Below are 20,813 nucleotides of genomic sequence, written 5' to 3'. Positions count from 1 at the left end.
ACATATGTTGAATACATGACAATTATATGTGCTGGTTTTTATTTTTTATTTATTGGTACTGGGGTTGAACCCAGGGGTGCTTACCACTGAGCCACATCCTCAGTCCCTTTTTAAATATTTTAATAGGGCCAGAGTCTCGCTGAGTTGCTAAGAGCCTCACTAAATAAATTGCTGAGACTGGCTTTGAACTCCTGATCCTCCTGTTTCAGCTTTCCAAGCCGCTGGGATCACAGCGCCACCGCGCCCAGCTCGGGTTTTTAGTATTTTAAGAAATTGTAGAGATTGTTGCAAGTGCGACGCCTGGACTTCCAGCATTCATTGGAGATTTTGGTCGAGATCAAAGAATGTAAGTATTAAAGTGGGTTTCAAGAGTGGGAGGGGTGAACGACTGGTAGGAAAAGAGCGACAAGGCGATGCGTCCCTGCAAGTCACACTTGGGAGCAGAACGACCTTGAGCTGAGCTGCGTCCAGACGCCAGGCTGTAGATGCTCATCCACCGCCGTCCGAAACCACAGCTGCCCTGGTTTTCTGACCGCTGCGCTCGCGGCTCCAGGCGGTGGCCGCACGGCGGCGGCGGCCCAGTCCGCAGCTGCGCGCCGACTGGGCGGCGGCATTTACGGTAGCGAGGGCCGGGGCGCGAGCAAGTCTACGGTCAGCCGGGGGCGATATTTACGGTAACGACGGCGAGCCCGCGGCGGGGTTGACGGCAGCGGGCTGCCCCGCGGCTCCGAGTCCCGCGGTCTCTGGCCGAGGCGGCCGCCTCTCCGCACCCCGCGGACAATGCGGCACGGCCCTCGGCCGCGGTGAGGGGCCGGGGCCCTCCGCCCGCGCCCGGCTGGAGCGCCGGGCCCTGCGCCCGCCCCCCGCCCCCCATGGGTCTGTGCTACAGCCTGCGGCCAATTCTCTTCGGGGACCCAGAGGACGCCCCCTGCGCGGACCCCGAGTCCCGGCTAGAGGACACGCGGCCCGACCCGGCCCCGGCCGGGGCGGCGGGGAATGATGCGGCCGGGACCCCACTCCCGCGAGGCGGCGGCCAGAGCGCGGCGGGCGCGCGGCCCAGCGCGGACAAGCCGAAGGGGAAGCGGCGGCGCCCGGAGCAGCTGCGCGCCGAGGAGCGCGAGGCCGCCCGGGAGGCGCGGAAAGTGAGCCGCGGCATCGACCGCATGCTGCGCGAGCAGAAGCGGGACCTGCAGCAGACGCACCGGCTCCTGCTGCTGGGTAGGTCCCGCGCGCGGGCGGGCACAGCGGGGCGCAGGGCGCGGCTCCTCTCGGGGTGGGCGACGGTCGCAGACGCGGTATTGGCGGGTCAGACCGCCTGGGAGACCGCCGGCTGAGACTGGCCTGGAAAGGCTTTATCCGGACAGTATTTTGCTGCAGCCACTGAGAACATGCACAGGGGTGGTTTTGCGCCTTTGCGATGCCGGCTGGTTGCGCGCTTGTAAGTAATTAATGAGCCTCTCCGGGAAGCATCCTCCCTCCCGGGAAGCGTCCTCCCTCCCGTCCTCGGGTTGATTCCCACAGTGCGCTCCGCGCCCTGCCCCGGCGTCAGGCAAGAAGCAAGGAAAAGCGTTACACGGCCTCTTAGCCTGACCACAAAGCTCTCCTTCCCACCCCTGTGTTGGAGAAGAGTGGCCGGCGAGTGTGGCTCGAGGACTGCTGGGAAATAACGTCAGCGTCCGAAGCCTCGGCCCCCGGCGCTTACAGGGCATCTCGGCGCCCCGCGCAGCCCGGGCGCTGTAGGAACGCTTCCTCGTACCCAGATCCCACAGCTGTCCCAGCATCAGCTGCAGGCAGGTGGAGGACCGAGCGCGCTCAGCCGCTGCGTGACGGGTGCTCTGTCCCAGCCGAGCTCAGCGTTAGGGAGCACAGGTGTGTCAATGCCAGTTAGCGGCTAGAGTCACTTCCTGGACGCTCTGCTATAGGATAAGGGGGGGGGGGCGGCGATCCTGAATTCTTGACTCTACTTGTTGCCTTTTAAACTTTAAGGGGAAAAAGTGACAAAGTGACGTGGGCTTTTGATCTCAAGTTAGTGACAAGAAGGAAGGCGTCTACTTGGGTCTAGCCCTGCTGTGCGAGGGGGAAGGAGCTATCCCATGACTGGAGTCAAAAGCCTGTTTACAAATGAAGGTGACTTTTAAAATCTAGACAACAATAAATATTGAATTTAGAAGGACTCACCTGCTGCAAGAATGATTAAAACAACATGAACCTGCTGCCGTGTCATGGGAAAATATCTGAGTTCTAAAACAAAGGGAATTGTTTTCAAATAAATAACACAAAATAAATATGATAGTGCTGCCTTATCTGCAGGGGTTTGATCCAAGGTCCCATGAATAACTGGGGCAGTGTAGGCACCAGACCCTCTCTGTACCTGCTTTTCCCTATCCATACACACCTATGGTAAAGTTTATTTTATAATGTGTCTGATGGCATGACTAACAAAACAGCAATTATAACCGCTTACTGTAATGAAAATTATGTGAATGTGGCCCCCCAAAAGTCTTATTATGTTTACTCACTCTTCTTGTGAGTTTTAATGAGACTGTATAGTGAAACATATCTCTAAAAAATAATAAAAGGCAGTTCTGGGACGGTGGGTAGCTCTGTGGTAGACTGTGAACTTAGTGTGCCACCAGGCCCCGGCTCCATCCCCAGCACCAAAATAATGATGAAATAATAATTACTATTATTTTGTTATATGTTAGTTATTTTGTTACATATAACATTATTAGTAATTTGTTATATATCATAGAAATAATGAATATATAATAAAAATTTAGTAAACTGATTTTTTGGGAAAGAGAAGTGGGAGGTAGTGTCTGAAGAACAGAACTGTGGGCTCTAAGCAGCCCATTCTTTGAACAGGTTTTGAATGACCACACTCATGGACATTGTTTATCTCCGGCCTAGTGGAGCTGGTGATCAACATAGCCTGCCACCTGCCCTTGAATGAGAGGACTGGTGTGCCCAGTTCTCTACCCAAGGACATCACACTGCAACTCGGGCTGTTACTTCTGTCTGATGCTGTTTGTGAGGTGTTGTGTAGATTTGAGTTTTGAACACAGAAAGGTCCTTGGTTTTGTTGGCATTCCCGATGGATTTACTGAGCAAACAATGTTTGAATCAGAGCCCTGACATGCAACCAAGGATGTCCTCAGATGCTTGCTTCTCCTTGCCCCGCCTGCCTACTGGTTCTGGCAGTGAGTGGGGAGCCTGGCGTGGGGGTCAGAGCACTCACAGGCTCCAGGAGGGAGCCTTGCTGCAGGGCTGCCAGCTAGAAAGCTCAGGGCTGTGAAGTCCTCGGGTAATCTTCTCCCCATGGTCGTTGCTCCCCTGGGAGTCCCTGCACATACCAGATGAGCCTCTCTGAGCCTCAGCTCCCTTGCCAATACTAATTCCAGTGTGAGGACTCAGCGGAAGGAGTCAGCAAAATGGGCTGGAATGATCTCTGTGAGCTCACACTCAGGAAGGTGGACCGGTCTCAAAACCCTGCATCCAACTGTACCAACAGGATCTCTTCCCCGTGCTACTCATGCTCTCCGTGATGCACACGACGCTCGCACAAGAGTCACAGCCCTGCACGGTGAGGCAGAAGGTCGCACAGTGGAGTGGTCCTGCGGGAGACACGCGGATGGGCATGTAGGCGGGGCCAGAAAGGAGGAGGGAGAGGGGACGGCTGAGCTGGATGGCACATCTCGTGGGGGATCAACACCCTGGGGACTGACGAGGCAGTGGCCGGACACCTGGATCTCTCTGCCTTCTGGCTGCGGTAATGCGGGGCCACCATTCTCCTCAGCAAGGAACCTCAGAGGCAGAGGTGTGGAGGGAGCAGAGAACGAGGAGCTTTGCTTTGGGCATTGGAAACAGCTGCAGTGGGGCTCCCATGGCAGATCTATGAAGGGGCTGGGTGTCCCTGGGGGTCTGCAGCAGGAGGAACGCTCAGGTGGAGCCAGAGAGATGCCCAGGATGGGCCCTCCAACCCGGGGAAGAATGTGCAGAGCCGAAGGGAAGGGCCTGGACAGGGGATCATGGAACTGCAGCCATCCAGAGGCACCGGAGGAAAACCAGGAAGGAAAGGTCTTGGGAGGAAAAGAGCGCCCAGCAGTTTCAACCAGGAGCTCGAAGATAATTCTGAAGGTGATCCGTCGGCTTGGCTGCTTGTGGGATCAGGAGCAGGCTGAAGATTGACACAGTGTGAGCGTGGACACCCATGGTGCCTGTTCTGGGTGGACTTGGTTGCAGAAGACAAAGCAGCTGCCCCAGTGCCTCTCTGGTGCCCACAGAGAGGTGGCTCAGGAGGGTACATAGGATGCCCTAGTGGCACTCCTCCTAAGAGGAAGGTAAAGGTGGGGGAGGAACTACCATCTTCCAGCTCAAGAAGTTCCTGATCACTGTAGCCTCTGCTTTGATGCTGGTGATGAGTCCACCACGTAGCACTGAGGCATAGACCCAACCCAGCCCCTCCACCACACTGTTGCATACGTCTGTAATTTACAGTGAGATCCTGCAGTAGCACACAGGATTTGCAGTTCAGATGGGACCAGGAGAGGCAGCAAGTTCCCTTGCTGACCCCATCTTCCCAGGTTTCCAGACATAAGCCTTTTCAAGGATGACACCTACCTGGTAGGGCCTGAAACCAGCTCATGACATTGAAAGCGACAATCAGGAGACTTCCCCAGTGTGTTGCTCAGCTTGCTTTGCCATAACCAAAATACCTGCCAAGAGCCACAGGAAGGAGGGAGAGTTTATTTTGGCTCATGGTTCCAGAGGTACAGTCTACGGGGGTCCAAGTCCATTGCTATGGGCCCAAGTGAAGGGCGTGGTGGAGGGCACTGCTCTATCCCTGGCAACCAGAAGCAGGGAGAGAGGGGGAGAGGAGGAAGGGGCCAAGGGAAGAGGCACTCTCCAGAACTCCCCCAGGACCTGCCTAGCCAGCCACACCCCCTGCCTAAGCTACCACACCATTAGTCACATTAGACTACTTCCTAGTCTGAATGGACTGATTCGCTCACGGGTCTCACAGTCCAGTCATTTCACCTCAGAACATTTCCACATTAACAGAGGTGCCTTGGGGGGTGCCTCTCATGCAAACCATGGCAACCACTATGTAATTAAATAAGAAGAAAGAACGCTACAGAATTGCTCCTCATCTCCCAGCACCTAGGATAATTTAGTTCCTGTGTAATTCACTCATACCTAATGTCAGTTCTGGTTGATTCCAAACTGAAATCTCCCTTTGGCTGAAAATTAGGTGCTGCCAACTGGAGCAGCGTCAGGCTCCTGTATTCAAGAGTCAGGTGGAAACTGTCCCATCATTTCAGTTCCCTTTCCAGGGAGGAACAGGCAGAGCACGGGGCACTTGGGGCCATGGAGCTACTCCACATGCACATCCTTGTTAATTTGTGCAGATCCACAGAACACCCAGCAAAGAGGAAGCGCAGCCCAGACCTGGGCAGGAATGGTGTCTAGTCCAGCCCGGCGGGTGGCACCGGATGGACAGCTCCGGACATGGTGACAGTGCCTTGAGGGATGGGGATGGGGAACCGCTGTGCCAGCTGCTCCGGTTTACTCCGAACCTAAGACTACTCTTAGAAAGTCTGTTTCTAAAAACTCCTTACTAGGAAAAGAGGTAGGTGAAAAGACTTGGTTGGAATCCCGGAAGGGGGAGCTGATGCGGAGGAGGACTCTCAGGGCCAGAGAGAAGGTCATCTGACAAGCTTCTCAGAGCCACGGACACCACCTCCTCCTCCAAAAGAGCCCAGGTAGGTTGGCCAGAGCAGGAACGAAGTGTTCGTAGCTAGAAGACGCAGCCTGTGATAGGAAGAGCATCACCCACACCCCGCTGACTGCCTTTCTGGGTGACTGTCCCCAGCAGTAGAGGCTTCCAGCTGGCTCTATGGTATCGACACCTTGCTGGACACGGAGACCAGCACACATGCTGGCCCTGGTCCCTGCCGGTGCCCTGCCTCTGGCCTTGTCTGGAGGAATGCCAGCTCTGGCCCTGATGCTGGTGTGGGAGCCTCTCCCAACGCCCCGGCCCACGGTGTCAGGGAGCCTCCCACGTCATCAGCCTCGGGGTCCGGCTACCCTCTCCAGCCCTGCCGTGTCCATCTCCTGCCCTGAGGAAACGTCAGTAAGCACCTTGATGACCCGGAGCCACTTTCCCCTGATCCTCCAGCAGAGGCCTGGAGAGGGAGGCCCACAGTGCTCGAGTTGGGGTTCACGAACGTTTTGAAAAGCCGCGTCCCCTTGAAGGAAGGGAACTGTCCTGGGAAAGCTCAGGCAGGGGTCTTAACTGGAAAAGGAGGAGCACCGTGTCCACACCTGGAGTGTCAGGGGCAAAGGTGACTTTATCTGTCAACCACACGCATTTCTTTAGGGTCCACAGTGTGCTGCTCTGGGTCACAGAGATCCCCCCGGATGGAGGGCACAGTCTCAGCTTTGCTCCCGTGGCAGGCCCTGAAGGCCCTGCCTGTGGACACCATGGCCCTGGGGACACATTCCAATTGTAGCTGTGGGTCACAGTGACCGCAGCCCCTGGGTTACAGGGCCAGTCACACAGAGGACAGTTTCCCCTCCCTGCCTCACCTGTGGTCCCAGCCTGCAGGGCGACCTTGCACCTGAATGCTTTGTCATGGGCCACTGTGCCTAAAGCTCAAGAGTGTCCGAGGCACCACTGTGGCCAGGGTCTTGGGGCAGAGGGTGAGGACAGCGAGGAGCAGGTCTCTCAGGGTCAACCCACAGCTGGGCACACCCCATGTTAAATACCCCAGACTCCTGCCAGCCCAGGTCAGAGGCAGGCAGGCGGGCTCTGGCAGGTCCTGCTCCCGTGCCAAGGGACCTGCCACCGCACAGCCACGTAGCCTGCGGGGGTCTTCCGACACCACCTCCTGCACTCTTGGCTCTTCTTTAGGGTCCACATTTTCTTATCGAATCTTGCCCTTTTGTGGAACATGTGACGCAGATCTATGAAGTTATTAATCAGGGTAAACATTATTAAGTCCATTACCAAAAGTTGTTTAAATTTTAACAGCTTTTCTGATATTGTAATTGAGATACGTAAAATTGCACATATTAAAGTGGATGATTGGATGAATTTAACATGCGTGTGCCCCCAAATCATCCTACAACCAAGAAATAAGCACATCCCCCACCTGCAGGTTTCCCCCTGCCCTTGGTTTGCTTTCATGGAGATACTCGACATGTGTCACTCAGCACTGTTAACCCCAGGCACAGTGTCGCACCCAGCTCTCAACATCCTGCTCCTCTTGTGTGACTGAGGCTTTGCCTTCCTCCCACCCCTGGAAACCACCATTCCATTCTCCACTTCTGCACTGGACTCATGTGGATTCCACATGTGACTGAGGCAGACAGCGATCTTCCTTCTGTGACCAGCATGTGTCCCTAGCATTACGTCCTCCAGGCTCATCCATCCATGATGTCACACCCAAGACAATTTTCTCCTTTATAATGCTGTGTAATACTCCATGGCATATGTATACCACATTTTGATCACCCATTCATGAACCCATGGACATTTAGTGCTTTCTGTGGCTTGCTGTTATGAGTAATGCAGTGAACACAGGAATGCAGCTCTCTCTTTGACAGAGAGATTAATGTTTGAGGACACATACAAGAATCAGGATCGCTGAACACTGCGGTGGTTGTCTTTTGAGCTTTCCACAGCAGCAGTGCCATGTTGTGGCCACCAGCAGTGGACAAGAGTCCCAACCCCCACATCCTTGCCAACACTCACCCTCTTTTGGTTTTTGACAGAGGTTTTGACTTGCATTTTCTGATGATGAATAACATTAGCATTTTCTCATAACCATTTGCGTGTTTGACCATTTGCGTGTCCCCCTTGGAGAAGCGTCCTTCAAATCCTCTACCAGTCTTTTGGTCAAGCTGGTTGGCTGTTTGCTGTTGAGCTGTAGGACTTGGTAGGTATTTTGGAGACTGACCACTTGCTGCGTACATTTTGGGGGTGTTATTTTTGATGTTATTAGAAATGGGATTGTTAATTTCATATTTGGATAGTTCCTTGTTTATATAAAGAAATGCAACTGACCTTTGTACATTTTTTCTGTATCCTGCACTTTTCTGAATTCTCTGAACAGTGCTGACAGTTTTTGAGGAGCCCGGGGTTTCCATTGTGTGAGATGACGCCATCTGCACACAGATCTCTGTGCCTCCTCCTTTCCAGGGTGGATGCCCTTTGTCTCCTGCCTCATTGCTCTGGCTGCCACTGCTAGGAAGGTGCTGGATAGAACTGGTGACAGAGGGCACCCTTGCCTTGTCCCTGGTCTTGGAGGACGAGCTTCCAGTCTTTCACTGCTGAGTTCGAGGGCAGCCTCGTCATGTCGAGTGCAGCCCCTCTGCACCTGGCATTCGGACTTCAGATCATGGAAGAGTGTGGGACTTTGTCAGGTCTTTTCAGCGGCTCTTGGCAGGTCATGCGACCTTTGCAGGACCTGATCGTGTGGTCTGTCACATGCACTGATTGGCATGTGTCCAGCCCGTCTGCAGCGTACTCATTCACCCCACACGCCAGGGGTCACCCCGGTTGGTCCTGGTGTCCCCTCTCTTCATGTGCTCTCCGTCCAGTCTGCCAGGATTCTGCTGAGGACCTCTGTGTGCATGGCCTCCAGGGACGTTGAGCTATGGTTTTGATTTCAGCATCTTCGTGCAGCTTTGGTGTCAGAGGGATGCCGGTCTCATACCGTGAGCTGGGAAGTGTTCCCTCTTCTTAATTGTGTGTAAGGGTTTGAGGATTGGTGTTAACTCTTCAAGGGTTCAGTAAGTTTCTCCAGTGAAATTTTAGTCAAAAAAGAGTGTTGAATTTCAGCAAATTCTCACCTGGTCCTGGGCTTTTATTTGTTGGTTAGTTTGGAATCACGGACTCAAGCCTCCTTGCTCAGGATTGGTCTGGGTTCAGATTTTGTATTTATTCATGATTCAGACTTCACAAGTTGTATATTTCTAGAAATCTATCCATTTCTTCTAGGTGACTGAATTTATTGGCATATGTCATCTTTTACGATCCTTTCTGTCTCGGTGGTATAAGTTGTGATGTCTCTTCTTTCTGAATTTATTCATTTGAGTCTTCTCTCCTTTTTTTAGTTTAGCTAAACATTTATCAATTTTATCAATTATTTTATCTTTCCTCCCCACCTCCAGAGATTTAAAAAAAAAGAGTCCTCACAATTTCAACTGAGATAGCATCCCGTGGTTATTGGTTATTGGTTGTTGAGGGTTAAAGGTAGAGGTGTGTGATCTCAATTTGGTTTGAGGGGATGTTTTGTCTTGTTTGGGTCTTACTGGAGTCAAACCCAGGTCCCCACCACATGGTGACCAGTGCTTTATCACTGAGCCACATCCCCAGCTCTTTTTAAATTTGATTTAGAGACAGGATCTCACTGAGTTGCTTAGGGCCTCACTAATAGCCGACGCTGGCCCCAAACTTGCCATCCTCCTGCCTCAGCCTCCAAGCAGCTGGGATTACAGGTGTGCGCCACCATGCCCAACTTTTGAGTTGGAATTGTTTAAATTCATCTGTTTTGCATGCTTCAGAGAAAACCGAGAGTGGCAAAGATGTGTCGCAGGACAACTGCTGGCAGGGCCAGCACCTGGGCCAGCTGAGCTTGGAGCAAGCATCAGCTATTTCTGCAGAGGGACAGTTTAGGCCACAAGGTAAGGTCAAGGGTGCTGTCTGTCATGCAGATATGTGAGTCACAAAAGAGAACGAATTTGCAAAAAAATTATCAAATCCTAATGTGATAGATCAAATACAATGAAAATAATTGCTATGACTTTTATAAGACAAGTCTAACGAGAAGATCGGAACCGTGTCTGGGAGGAGTTATGATTTCACTTAATTGGGGTTCACGGCCAGCATTCCCTGTGGTCTGAATCCACCGTGAATGTCCTTCTGGTGATGCTGACCTGCCAAGAGACGTCCCACAGCCGTCTGTGCAGACCTCAGTGGGGGCTGGAGGTGGACACTGGCTGCAGGCAGTTTGGGTCATTTTCCCTTCCCAAGGAGACATCTTGTGCTGAGCTCCTGCTTTTGCTGCTTCGTGTTTAGGGGGTGGTGTGTGTTTTGTGGTGCTGGGGACAGAACCCAGGACTCCATGCTAGTCTGTCACCAAGCCACACTCAGCCTCTGTTCTTGTTTTCTATTTGAAACGGTGAATCTGCTGTGAAATCACGGAAGTTTTCTGTTGCCAAACAAAATCCTGCACATGAGTAAGTCTGAGATTTCGACGTGGCCTTCCTGTGCCACGAGCAAATGCATCCAGGGATTCCTGCCAGGCAGCAGGTTAGACTGTAGGACAGGGATGGGGGGGGGTGAACAGAGCCCCTCAGACCTGGCTCCTGGGGGTACATTCCACAGTAAATCTGCCTCCCCTCCTCCCTCTAAGCTCCCCCACCACTTTGTGTAATTCTCAACCAGACTTTCTTGGGTGTCTCATGACCACTTGAGTTAAAAATGCCCATCCCTCACCATGGCGAAGGCTCCGTACTGGCACCGTGGGCCTCGCCCCCTGCCCTCTTCCTGGCTCTCCCGGGGACGGCCACAGAGCCTTCCTGTGTTCCTGACCGAGCCTCCCTCTTGTCCTCGTGGCCGTGGGCGCCCTCCACTTTCCAGGGCCTCCCCGCTGCCCTCGGCCTGGCCACTCCACTGACACGGGAGTCCCACGGAAGGTGACCCAGCCTCAACACGACAGTGCCCAGTTCCATCGTGACCACGGCGTCCACCGTGATGAACTCCTGCTCGCTCAGAGCCTCTAAGAAAGTGACCTTGGGCCTGTCCTGCGTGTGGCCCTTGATGGCCGTGCTCCTGCTTTCTTCCAGGGCCTTGCTCTGACTGTTCCCTTCACGTGGACAGCGCAGCGCCTGGAAGCTACGTGCTCACTGCCCACTTCAGCCAGGTCTCTTGGCAGAGAGGCCTTACCGGACCATCCTGCCTAGGAGAGCTCAGCCTCTCCCGCCCTTCGCTCTATTTTCCCTGTCGACCTCACCGGGCTCGCTCTTCACCGTGCTTCTCCCCCTCCCTCGGAAGCTCCCAGAGAGCAAGTACTCGAGTTTGCTCACTGATACTTCCCTGGAGACCTACAATACATGGTAGTGGTCACCTACTCTGTCGTGGTCACTCTATTTTTAAAACCTGGATATGCGGCTCAGGGGTAAAGCACTTGCCTAGCATGTGCGAGGCCCTGGGTTCCATCCCCGGCATTGCAAAAAATAAAAAGCTAACTTCCTATGTGTTGTCGGCTTTCATTGCTGCCACAAAACGCCTGAGATAAACAACTTAAAGACAGAAGGATTTATTTTGGGTCACAGTTACAAAGGGTTCAGTTATGGCTGGTTGACTTTGTCGTTGGGGGTCTGTGGCAGAGGAAGCAGCTTACCTCATGGCAGCTGGTACACAAAGAGACCAGAGCGGCCAGGTCTCCATTCCCGTTCAAGGGCACATCCCTGCTGACCTAGCTTCCTTCCACCAGGCCTCACCTCCTAGAGGTCCCACCGGCTCCCAGAGCACCACAGGACGCTGGCCAAGCCTTTGGCACAGAGCCTGTTCACACTGCCATGCAGATGGCCGTGAAGGCTCAGGGTTCTGATGTGTCCAGTCCAAGGTCACGTGGTCCCATGGACTGGGCCTTTGACTCTCCTCACAGGAGTGTGGGGGGGAAACCACTGACCTCACCAGCCAGGAAGCACAAAGGAAGAGGAAGACACTGGGTCCCACGGTCCCCTCCGTGCACACACCCCAGTGACCTCAGGACTCCCAGTAACCCCACCTCCTGGAGATGGCACCTACCCTGGAGACCAAGCCTCACCCTGGGCCCTTGGGGAACCTGCTGGACACAGCAACAGCCTTGATGGGCGTTTGCACCAGAAGCATGACTGTCCTTCACATTATGTGGTCAGTGACAAAGACGGGGAGACCAGGGGCCCCGGCAACAACGGTGGGTCAGATCTGACAGGGGACTGCTGAGGGGCAGGGCAGGAGGGTCACAGGAGCAGGCACACCAGTCCCCATGATCCAAATATTACCGAAGGGACTAAGTGTTTGTCACTGAAACCTTTTTACATCTCCTCAATGATAAAGTCTGAAACCCAAGTTGCAAGCTCAGCCCTGGTTTGGGGAATTATGAAAAAAAATCAGAATTTTAGAGAAATTCCACGGTATTTTCAATGTATCAGCAACATCAAGGTGTGGTATTACTTGACACCAGGTGAAGGTATTTTGACACTTTAAAATATTAGCAACTTACAAATGTTAAAAAAAAAGTGTTAATGAGATATATGATATACACATACACACACAATGTGTGTGTGTGTGTACATGACTCAAGCTAGAAACAGAAAACCCAATTTTTCACCTTTAAATGAGAAGTGGTTAATTTCTTCATAAGCTATCTTTGGAAATCCTTACCAATCCAAAAAAAAAGAAAAAGAAAAAGAATTTTAGAGAACCATGTATCACAAAAAATCATGATAGACGTGTCTACATTCCAAGTTCTTACTGATTGAAGTTCATCTCATAGACCCTGTGGCATAAGGTAACACAGGCTTTTCCTTCAATACTTTCTCTACATTGGGGACCCCTTCCTGAGGCCCGGCCTCTCATAGGGATACCCCAGCATAGGACTCTAATTGAGCTTATGAATCATTTGATGTCTCCCTTTCAGCTTTCCATTACATCGCAAATGGATCACCTCCAAGTGAAAGTTAGGTGGGATCTCTTCCGTTGCACAGTTAAATGGGTTTTGAAATTTGGAAATTTTCTTTGCATGTATGTCAAGTTCTTTAAAATACTCCTGAAATTGTCCTTTCAGCTTGCAAAATGTCCCTGCCGTAAATTTGGATGGGAATGGAGACGTCACGTCCTGTTTGGGGTTTTGACACCACCGGACGTGTGTGAGGGAACGCGCGTGGCATTACTTGCGATTCAAACATGAGTGTCCTCTGGATGTGGCCTATTGACAATATAAGATTTGCATCTAAGTGCAGTTTGGCTTCATGATTGTAGGTTGGATTACTTGAGAAACAAGTCTTCACTAAAAGCTAATTCCCAAAGCAATCCAAAATTCATTAATAAAGATCATGAAGGGTTCTCTTCTTCCATAAAAATTTCCATCTCATCCCTGAGCTCAAGAATTCACACGGAAACATCACCACTGCTAAGCCACTGAAGTGCTGTAACCTAAGAAGCTTCTATTTGTGCCAAACATTAATGGAACTGACAACGTCCACTAAAGTAAGCAGAATCCACAGCTGCTGAGGGGAGTCCAGCAGCTCATGGCAGAGTACCTGCTGGTACCGTCAATGGCCGTCAGATGCAAACACTCTATATTCTCACAAGCTTTGCAGATTTGTCCCACTAAACCTTTCTCTCTTCCTCATTCATTTCTACTCCCTTAGTAGCATTAGCTCATCTTAGTGGATCCCACTTGAGGTGGCACTAAATCCGAGTTTTCTCTGTCTTTGAAAATACCTTCACCATGATTGTTCTACAAAGATTGTTCTTGGAGGTCACCTCTCAGTCCCTTTGCACGCAACACTGATGCCTTGAGTAAACAATTACAACTGAGCATTACCAGTACTGACACCTAGCCCATCACAAGCCAAGGAAAACCACCTTCGTTTTTAATTAACTATGGATCTTGCTGCCAGCATCCTTGATTCCTTCGGCAACTGTTCTTGGCAAATGGCTAGTAGTTTATTTTCCCTGGACACTCTTTTTTTCCTGCTGCTGCAATCAAACATCTAATTAATACCAGCAGGTGGTTTTTCTTGCTTGGCTAACAAATGAGCCATGTAAATATGGGGAGCACATGGGGAAAACCATATGAATTTGAGGGGAGAAACATTCTCAGTTAATAAAAACAGAGGCATCTATCCAGGATCACCCACAGGCCACATTGCTAGCCCAGGTCTGGACCCTACAGACAACCCCACACATGTGAGCCGATCACTCTGAAAGATCATTTTCACCCGGGGAGATGGATACCCGCCCTGGTGACCACAAAGCAGGCCTGGGGTAGACACTCAGTGTTCACTGAAGGCACAGAAGACTGGCCCAGCGCCTGCCCACACAGGGGTGATCCCAACCAAGTACTCTGGCCCTTCCCACTGATGTCACCAGGAGGGGCGGAGCCCTGCAGGAAGCCCAGCCAGCGATGTCACCCCATTCAGGAGACAGTGGCCTCCTCTCAGGCCCCAGCCCGCTCAGTCACTCCCCTCTTTTCCGTCCGGGACTCTGGAAGTCACTCCACATCTTTCCTGAGCAACCTGGTGGATGGTCAGTGGTGTAACCCAGAAGTGGCCCCTATGGGAGGGTGGCACGTCCCCACCACCCTCTGTTGGAGCCCTTTGGTTCACAGAGAGAATTCCCTTCTCCTCTGAGCATGGAAAGGGTCCGGCTGGGGGAGGAGGAGCTGCCGCTGGGAAGGAGCTTTCTACCTACATTCCTGCTGGGTGGGGCTGGGTGGGAGTGCTGGCCTCAAATGGCCCCAGCATGGACCTTCCAGAGGTGCTGGAACCTCCAAGAGGTGGGTCGAGTGGGGTCGTAGGTCACTGGAGGTGTGCCCCAGAGGGTACAGTGCCACCTGGTCTCTTCCCCCTTCTTTCCATGCCCAGCCACAAGGTGAACAGGCCTCCACCACCACGGGCTCCCGCCATGATGTACTGCACCACCACTGGCCCAAAGCAAAGGGGCCACTTGTCCTGAACGCATCCTCCAAAACTGTGAGCCAAAGTGCACCCTTCCCTTCCCCGATTGGAGTGTGTGTTGCCATGGTGGGGATGCTGACGGGCACAGCAGAGGGTGGGACTCTGACGGGCACAGCGGAGGGCCTGCCGTATTAGTTTCCTGCCGCTGCTGTAACAAATGGCCACAAATGTAGTGTATGGAAACAGCACCACTTTGTCTTATACTTCTATAGTCAGAAGTCCTCTAGGAGCCTCGCCGCCCTGGGCGTGGGGCTCTGCAGGGCTGTGTTCCTTTCTGAGGGATCCAGGGAAACGTATCCTGGCCTTTTCCAGCACCCAAAGGCCACCCACATTCCTTGGCTGTGGCCCTTCCTCTCCTGCATGGGCAAGGCCTTCTCAGAAGATCATAGTCAAAATTTAGATGCACTAAAAATATTAGGAGCTTGTTAGAACTGCAAACCCTTGAGCCAAGACCTAGGAGACCAACGCCTCTGAGGGTGTATATGAAACTGTGTTAGTCAGCTCTCCATCACTGTAACAAAATGCCTGAGGTATTCAACTTATAAAGAGCAAAGGTTTATTTTGGCTAGCAGTTTGTGAGTTTAGTCCATGATTATTGGGCCCCATAATTTTTGGAGCTGTGGTGAGGTAACACACTGTGGCTGAAGCATGTGATGGAGACAATTATTTATCTTACTATAAAGAAGCAAAAGAAAAAAAAAATGCTGGGTGCAGAGGCCCATATCTGTCATCCCAGTGGCTCTGGAGGCTGAGGCAGGAGGATCTCAAGTTCAGAGTCAGCCTCAGCAACTTAGCAAGACCCTGTCTCAAAATAAAAAATAAAAAGGGCTGGGGTGTGGCTCAGTGGTTAAGTGGCCTGAGTTCAATCCCTGGAACCAAACAAGAAGAGGAGGAGGAGGAAGGGGGGCAGGGGAGAGGAAGAAGAACAGGAAGTGGCTCGGGGTCCCATGCTCCTCTCCATGCCACACCCGTGATCCACTACGTGACGTCAAGGGTGGCTTCTCCACCGTGGCATCTTGTCATGGCTCTCACAGCATCGGAGTTGGGAGCATCTCCGATTTCGAGTCTGGTGTGGAGAAGCTCACCTGGGCAGGTGCCTTTCCAGGTCGGTGGCACTCCTGTGTTGGGAGGATTTGCATCCCTTTCCCAAGGCTTCCCTGCAGCGTCCCGCAGACCGCGTGGCAGCTTGTGTTCTCAGGTCCTGCCCAGGAGGATGTGCATCCCTCGGGGACGTCACACCAGGGCTGTGGTGCCGTAGCTGTCCACTTCCAGGGGTGCCTGGGTACTGGGCAGAGCTGCCTGTCCATGCGGCCTGTCTTCCTGTTCTCTGTGGATGGACTGCAGGCGGGGGTGGGTGCCCGCGAGCGCAGGTGAGGACAGCAGGGGGAGGCAGCGTAGCGCGGGTGGGGACCGCGGGCCTGTGGCCACTCCTCCACACTTGCTTGGGTCTGAAGGGCTGGGTCGGGCCAGTCAGACCTGGACGGTCCCTCGTGTGCTTGAGGCTTGGTCCCAGTGCAGGGACGTCCAGAGGTGGTGCTTCTAGGGACAGTGGTCCTGAGAGCGTTGCCCCCCTTGGTGGTCAATCCTCTTGATGGATGGTACATTGGACATACCACTGGGAGGCAGGACCTAGAGGGGGGAGCAGGTCACCCTCCCTGGAAGGGCTTTTCGTGTCCCCGCCCTCCCTACGGCACCTCCCTCTCCCTCCTGGCTGCTGTGAGCTGAGGGCTTGCCTCTGCCATGCTGGTCTGCCATTGTGCTCTCACCTCAGGCCAGAGCAGTGGACAGACCAACGGTGGACTCGACACCCGAGGCCAGGGGCCAGAAGGAACCTTCTGCCTGAGCTGCTCTTGCGGATCCTTTGGTGGCGTGAGGAAGCTGACCGGCACAGCCCACTTCCTCTCAGGACAGACGCTGCGCTGGGCACCCAGCACGAGGGTTTGGCGGGTCAGATGACACGAGGGACATTTGAGGTCCCGGGGTGACTTGTGGCCGTGGTCAAGCATTCAGAAGCGGCTCCTTGAGAGGAAAGCTGTGTTCTAGAATCCTGCGCGTCTGTGCGGGGACTCACCCCCAGGAGCCTGCGAAGGCTCTGGGACCTGCCATCACCCCGCCAGGCACCGGTCAGCTGGGTCGCGTGACTCCCAGCCAGAGCCACCTCTTGCTCTGGATCTCACTCCAAACCAGCAGCTCTGTGGGTCCCCAAGAAGAGGACCAGAGTGGCACCCAATGTCGGGAGCGAGGTGCGCCCTCCCAGTACCCTGTCCCCAAGTCTCAACGCCAACAGCTCACAGTGTGGCAGCACGCAGAGAAGAGGTGACTAAGGCAAAACGGGGTCGTGTGGGTGGGCCCCAATCCAGAAGGACCCCTGTCCTTCTAGAAGAGGAGATGGGAACGCCAGGCCAAGGGATGTCCCCGGGAGGACCCAGGAGAAAGGCCCCAGCAGAACACCCTGCCCACACCGCGGTCAAGAGCTTCTAACCCCCAAATCTGTGAGCAGATGGACTCGTGTGCGCCCCGAGTCCGTGGCGCTCAGTGACAGCATTCCTAGGAGACTCTTCAGCGCAGCGTTGCCCAGGAGGTCACACGGGGTCACACGGGACGTGGCCCCTGGGACTGGCTTCTCTCACCCGGTGGCCGGGGCGTGAGGTTCCTCTGCGTCTTTCCCTGCTGCTCAGGGAGGTTGAGAACCCAGTGCTGCACGCACGTGTGGGTTTGGTGTGGCCACGCCGCTGTCTGGGTGGTGGGAAGGCACCCAGCACGAGGGTTTGTCCATCCCGTTTTGTTTCCACCAGCACTGAAGAGGGTCCCGTGGTTCCCGCTCCTTGTCAGCGCTTGGTGTGGTCGCTGGCCTGGATTTTAGCCACGGTGACTCTCCGGTTCTAGCACCACAGATTGCAAAGCCTACCCGACCCATCCCGTTCCTGGCTCCTTGGCAAACGTCCTTTGCCTGAGTCCATGTGGCTCTCTTTCTGGGCTCGCTCCTCTGGCCCACTGACTGGGGGCCTATTCTTCCAGCAGCGGACTGTGGCTTTACCCAGGAGTCCCTCTTTATCTGTGGGGGAAAGGTCAAGGTCCTGCTGGACGCCTGAAATCACAGTGTCTACTGTTTCCTGCATCTACCCACCTAGGATGAATTTTCACCTTTGCTTTTGCAGGAGGACTTCTTGGTTCTCTGGCATATTGTGAGCTCAGCTGTGGATGCGGCTACGTCTCTACAGTGCGATGATTTTAGTTCTTATGGATAAACACTGAGGAGTGTCACAGCCGGGTCCCCTGGTGGCTCCGTTACTTGTCTTCTGAGGAATCTCCTCACTGTATTCCAGAGTGATCATACTAATTTTATTGTTTTATTTAGTGCCAGGGATTGAACTCAGGGACACTGGACCACTGAGCTGTATCCCCAGCCCTTTTTACATTTTCTTTAGAGAGAGGAAGTTGCTAAGTTGCTCAGGGCCTCACTAAGTTGCTGAGGCTGGCTTTGAGCCTGCAATCCTCCTGCCTCAGCCTCCCAAACCACTGGAATTCCCACCGTGCATCACCACACCTGGCCAACATTTCACCGCCAGCTGTCTTTTAAAATGAGACTCAGCAAAGCCACAGGTTGGTTCCAAGACAGCAGGCTGCACACCTGGGGTGGGAGTGCACAGGCCTAGCCGTCCAGGGTGGGCAGGTGACCAGTGGCACCCATGGTGAGAGAGAGAGAGAAGGCTGTGGTCACAGCATGGGGTTCCTGTCCTGCTGTGCCCTTCTCAGGTGAGCAACTCCCTATGAGTTCTGTCACCTCTGTCCCTGTGTCCTTGAGCAATTCTCCTGGAGGGAGGCTGGCCTTCCCTGGCGATTGAGGATACCTCTGAGGCTGACCCCATGTGTCCTAGAGTCCAGCCAAAGGCCATGGACAGGATTCCCCAGCATGAGGTCAGCCTGGCCACTTGTGGAAGTGGCTTTGTCACCCATCAGTCACAGTGGCTCCAAAGTCACAGATCCTAAAGGACGAGGTCTTGTGCTGAGGGCCACAGGCTTTGGGGACACAGCCTCTGCCTGCCTGGTGTTTGCCCTCATTGGAGGACAGGGCTTCAGTGTGGGTCACTGCCATGGAGTCGCACTCAGGAAGCTCCTTCCCATCCCCATGGCCCTCCTCCAGCCGTGCCCACCCCCAGGACTCCTCCGGAGCTCTGCCTGACGGCCCCTGGGTTCCCTGCAACAGGCCATGCGGTCCCTTTCCATGACATGCTGCTGTCCCTCCGGAGCCCTACAGTACTTGCCCTGTCATCTACTCAGGTGCCCCCTGACCTGGAGGCCTGGCTCCAGGCAACCCCACCCCCAGCCTTCTGACCTTCGACCTGGAGCACCTCACAGCAGGCTCCTGGGAGGGAGGCCCTGTCTGCCTGGCGCCCCCCAGTGGGCATCTCTCGTCTCTGCCCAGAAGGACTGGCTTTTCTCCCCTTCAGGCAAATCCCATCCACAGACGCCAGAATCTACCCTTCCTAACGTTGCGAGTCGGTGGTCTTTAGTGTGGTCACAGGTTGTGGCCGGTCCCAGTCTGAGCCCAGGAATGTTTTGCCTTCCCAAGGGCATGCCTTTGTCCCCACTTGCAGGCCCACCCAGATCCCCGGCCCAACCCACAGCCACCAGCTGCCTTCCGTCCCTGTGGGTTTCCCTTGCTGGGTGTCCACGTGTGTGGTACGTGGCCCACACGCGTGGCACCTGGTCTCTGGCTCCACTGTGGCAGTGGCCACTTTATGCTTTGATCAACCCTGCTCTGCCACTGCGACTTATTTTTAAAGCAGACGTATGTCTTTCTCTTCCTCTCACCCTGCTTCTCCCTGACCTCAGGGGAACCAGGGTCACCCAGGCAGAGGTGTCGGTTCCTGAGCACACACCCTCCACAGGAAAGAAGTCGTTCAGGTCTCAAATTAACAAGTGAATTCAACTCCCACGGAGAGCACCTACAGTGCAGCCTGTGAAGCCCCTCTTTAAACACCTCCTGTTCCTAGTGGGGTGCAGTGGTGCATCCTGTAATCCCAGCGGCTCGGGAGGCTGAGGCAGGAAGATCACGAGTTCAAAGCCAACCTCAGCAAAAGCAAGGCGCTAGGCAACTCAGTGAGACCCTGTCTCTAAATAAAAAACAAAATAGGGCTGGGATGTGGCTCAGTGCTCGAGTGCCCCTGAGTTCAATCCCAGGCACCGCCGCCCCCCCCCAAAAAAAAAGAAACCCTCCTTTTCCTGCTGATGGCAGAATCACAGCCTCTGGGACGGGAGTCCCCTGTGCTTCTCCTTTGCTAGCAAAGCAATAAACCTTCTTTTTGCTTTTTCTCAAGACCACGTCTTGTTATTGGACTGGCTTTGGGGGCAAGGACCGAGCTTTTGGCAACACACTGCACATGGCCCCTTCCCCCATGGGCCACTGTCTGGCACCCCACTCCTTCTGTGGTGGGTGACTTCCTCGCATTGACGGGTCTGCCTGCCTCTGTGAGCGTTCCTGGGCCCCGTCTGTTGCTATGTCGACCACTGTGGCTGTGAACACTCGGGTACAGGTTTTCATCTGGACACAGCTCCATTTCCCTCCAGTGCTTCCTGAAAGCTCCATTGATTGCTGGGCCGTCCGACCAGGCAGTTTTGGGTTTGAGAAAGGAAAAAACAAAAACCTAGCCATCTCACGTGGCCACCAGCAGCATAAGGTCCTTCTTTTCCTTGGCAGCTGCCCCCCCAGGTGAACAGGGCTCACAGAGCATCTGACTTGCAACCTCCGAGGACTAACACTGCTGAGTGCCCTTCATGTGCGTGTCCCCTAGAGAAGTGTCTGTCCAGAGCATGTGCACATGTCAACTGAGCTCTCTGTCCTAGTGATGTTGAGCATCTGGTTCCAGGCTGCACCAGCCACACGGGACCCTAGGCCTGCCCAGGCCTGACCAGGACGTCCACTTCCAGTCCACGCTGTCAAGCTTCACCTGTTTTCGTCATTTCAACATTCTGTTAACTCCAGGGCTCTGAATCAGACCCTGCCAACATTCCCACATCTGGGGGAGACACATCTGGGGGAGACACCAGGGAGACACCTAAACAAAACGTCC

At 53.9% G+C, this 20,813-nt stretch overlaps 1 protein-coding gene across 3 annotated transcripts in view; it reads left to right on the top strand.

Annotated features, from left to right (window-relative positions):
• The first annotated feature begins 327 nt into the window (after positions 1-327).
• Positions 328-20,813, top strand: part of Gnal (G protein subunit alpha L) — a 123,049-nt gene continuing 102,563 nt past the window's right edge. Inside the window, exon 1 of one of the 3 annotated variants that reach the window (XM_078030436.1) lies at positions 328-346. Coding sequence is in view for 1 of the 3 variants with exons in the window: in XM_078030433.1 (XP_077886559.1) it covers positions 873-1,218 (346 nt within the window). In the remaining 2 variants the exon portion in view is untranslated. Of the gene's footprint in view, positions 347-857; positions 1,219-20,813 lie in introns of those variants that run through there. The other 2 variants (XM_078030433.1, XM_078030435.1) reach the window with 2 other exon arrangements.

This window comes from Ictidomys tridecemlineatus, chromosome 13, assembly GCF_052094955.1.
Source record: "Ictidomys tridecemlineatus isolate mIctTri1 chromosome 13, mIctTri1.hap1, whole genome shotgun sequence".
In the NCBI taxonomy this organism is placed as follows: Eukaryota; Metazoa; Chordata; class Mammalia; order Rodentia; family Sciuridae; genus Ictidomys; species Ictidomys tridecemlineatus.
Note: the sequence above shows the minus strand (reverse complement) of the source record. Positions and strands in the feature narration are given on the sequence as shown.